The sequence below is a fragment of the Cyprinodon variegatus genome, unplaced genomic scaffold (genome assembly GCF_000732505.1).
Source record: "Cyprinodon variegatus isolate N-32 unplaced genomic scaffold, C_variegatus-1.0 Scaffold651, whole genome shotgun sequence".
Classification (NCBI taxonomy): Eukaryota; Metazoa; Chordata; class Actinopteri; order Cyprinodontiformes; family Cyprinodontidae; genus Cyprinodon; species Cyprinodon variegatus.
Genome location: NW_015151104.1, coordinates 352,794 through 355,226, shown reverse-complemented (window position 1 = coordinate 355,226; position 2,433 = coordinate 352,794). Strand labels below are relative to the sequence as shown.

Sequence of the window (2,433 nt, the reverse complement as noted above, 5' to 3'; positions counted from 1 at the left end):
CTATACTGCTGTATAAAGTCTTGAACTTTCATAAATTATGTAACATGGTGTATGCACACACAATGACTTCTATCAAATAAAGCATGTTTTCATGCATGTGTTTTTTGTTTTGTTTTGTTAATTTGGCCTTAGACTGTCATAGTTATGATTAACACAGCCTTGCAAAATAAACACAATCTACCAAATTAAAGGGAGATAATTCCATTCAGAAATACTTTATCAAGCAAACGGATATTAAATGCTCTGCTAACTCATACCTTTTTTTTTTTTGTTATTTTTTATTTTTATTGAGTTGTCGTAGATGTTGATAGCTGTAGACAGGAAGAAAGCCTCTGACTGAAAACACTTTGTTGTTGTTTAAAAATCTTCTGAAGAAGATGGTTACTATTGTCCATTATCTTCTACTTTGTTAAGAATTCATCTTTGTGAAATCATCCCCAAGTTTTAGAGAAGTTCTTAAAACAGAGCATGCCTTCAACACACACACACACAAAAAAATTCTATTAGTGTTATTTTGCTTATTTTTATTTTTTTTTCCACAGGCAAAGCTTTTGAGATAACATACATCCGGTTAAAGTTCTACACCAGTCGACCAGAGAGCTTCGCCATTTACAAACGCACAGAGAAGGATGGGCCTTGGTTACCTTATCAGTATTACAGTGCTTCATGTGAGAAGACATACAGAAGGTTCACCAAAGGCTACATTCGCCCTGGAGATGATGAAAGGACTGCGTTATGTACAGATGAGTTCAGTGATATTTCCCCTCTTACTGGAGGAAATGTGGCTTTTTCTACCCTGGAAGGCCGGCCCAGTGCCTACAACTTTGACCAAAGCCTGGCACTCCAGGTAAGCAGACATTTTGCCAGATGTTTAAAAAAGAAGCAACTAATGTTTATTTACAGTACATGCAAAGTAATAACATTTTTCATCACTGTGTTATTTTAAATCAGACTCATGTTTTGCAGTTTCAGGTTAGTCAGGATTACCTAAGTTGTTTTTTTTCTTTTTTATTAGCTTAACATAATGAGAGAGACAAACTAAAACTGTGACGTTTTTGAAAATTCTTTTTATATTCATTTCTTTTATAATTAGAACCATTTTACAAAATAAAGACATAAATAGTGTGACTGTATCAGCATTGCACACCTTCTAATTTGGTCCCAAAAATTTCTGTGTGGACTAAAGTGAAGGCTTTTTAGATGACCCCATCCAAACCCTTCATTTTACCTTTAAACCTCTTTGTAACCAACTCAGCACCTAACAGAGCCTTTTTTTTCTTTATCTAATAAAAATAAAAACACACAACATGATGCTTCCACCTCAAAGCTTAAAAGGTTGAATCGTGATTCCAGGTTTTAAGACTTCCCTTATTTTATCCAAACATAACACTTACTATACTATACTATACTATACTTACTATTTAATCATGTTGTTACAGAACTTGTTTTAATTCTTCACCAGCTTCAGTCAGCATTTAGTTTTTACTCTGAATTTGCAACAGCAATTACATATAGGTTTCTGGAAAGGATTGCATGTACAACAGTATGATTACTGGACATTTAAGTTATGTTTATACTTCCATGACTGTTTAAATGTATTTATCAGATAGCAGTCTTAGATATCTGGAACCTAAGGTAAAGGTTGAACTAGGCTTAATGCCAGAACACACCGAATCCAATTTTGCCACCGATCTGACTGAAAATCCTATCAAACAAGTTTGTGGCATTTAGCGCTCATTGAATGTCAATGGGTATGATCTCACCTGACACCTGACAACTTTTCCATCTGAGGTTGACCCCAGTTCCATTTTGCTCAGACTACGCAGCAATTTAGTGGCAATTTCATGGGTCTGACAGGAAGAAAGACATGCTTACAAAGTAAAACACATCCGCTTTGGAAGAAAATTCAATATAAAGCCTGTTAATCGCACGGGGAAATAGTCAATTTAGCAGTTGCTCATTGCATATATATAGTAAGCGGGATAGACTGGTGTGAAAATGATGAATGAAAAAAGTCATTAGTAAATACATAATTTACCTATGATAGGAATTCAGGAGGAAAGAAAACAGATAAAGTAGTGATCTCTTTAAGTGATCCGCTATAAGACAATTTCATTGTATGAGCTGGCTGAATTGTCTCTGATGAGAGACAGAGCAGGCAATCATGGCGTATCTCTCAACTCTATAAAAAAAAAGAAAAACTTCAATAAATTTCCCAGATCTCCCACTGAGAATCACCTCTCACTGCCTCACTCAGCATATAAACCGTTCCCACGGCATTTATTGCTGTGTTTTTCTTTTCTTTAGATGTAAATCTTATTATGTTTTTAATATACTCATATGAACATTCTCTGTTCTGATTTGAGACGCTGCTGAGACTTGTTAAGTAGGGCCTTTCTTTGTAGCTGCACCAATGTTTTTTTTTTTTTTTTT

At 34.8% G+C, this 2,433-nt stretch overlaps 1 protein-coding gene across 1 annotated transcript in view; it reads left to right on the top strand.

The window, feature by feature from the left end:
• Positions 1-2,433, top strand: part of LOC107096811 (laminin subunit gamma-3-like) — a 184,515-nt gene that overhangs the window by 16,839 nt on the left and 165,243 nt on the right. The window contains exon 2 of the mRNA XM_015393636.1: positions 543-847. Coding sequence (XP_015249122.1) covers positions 543-847 — 305 coding nt within the window. The remainder of the gene's footprint in view (positions 1-542; positions 848-2,433) is intronic.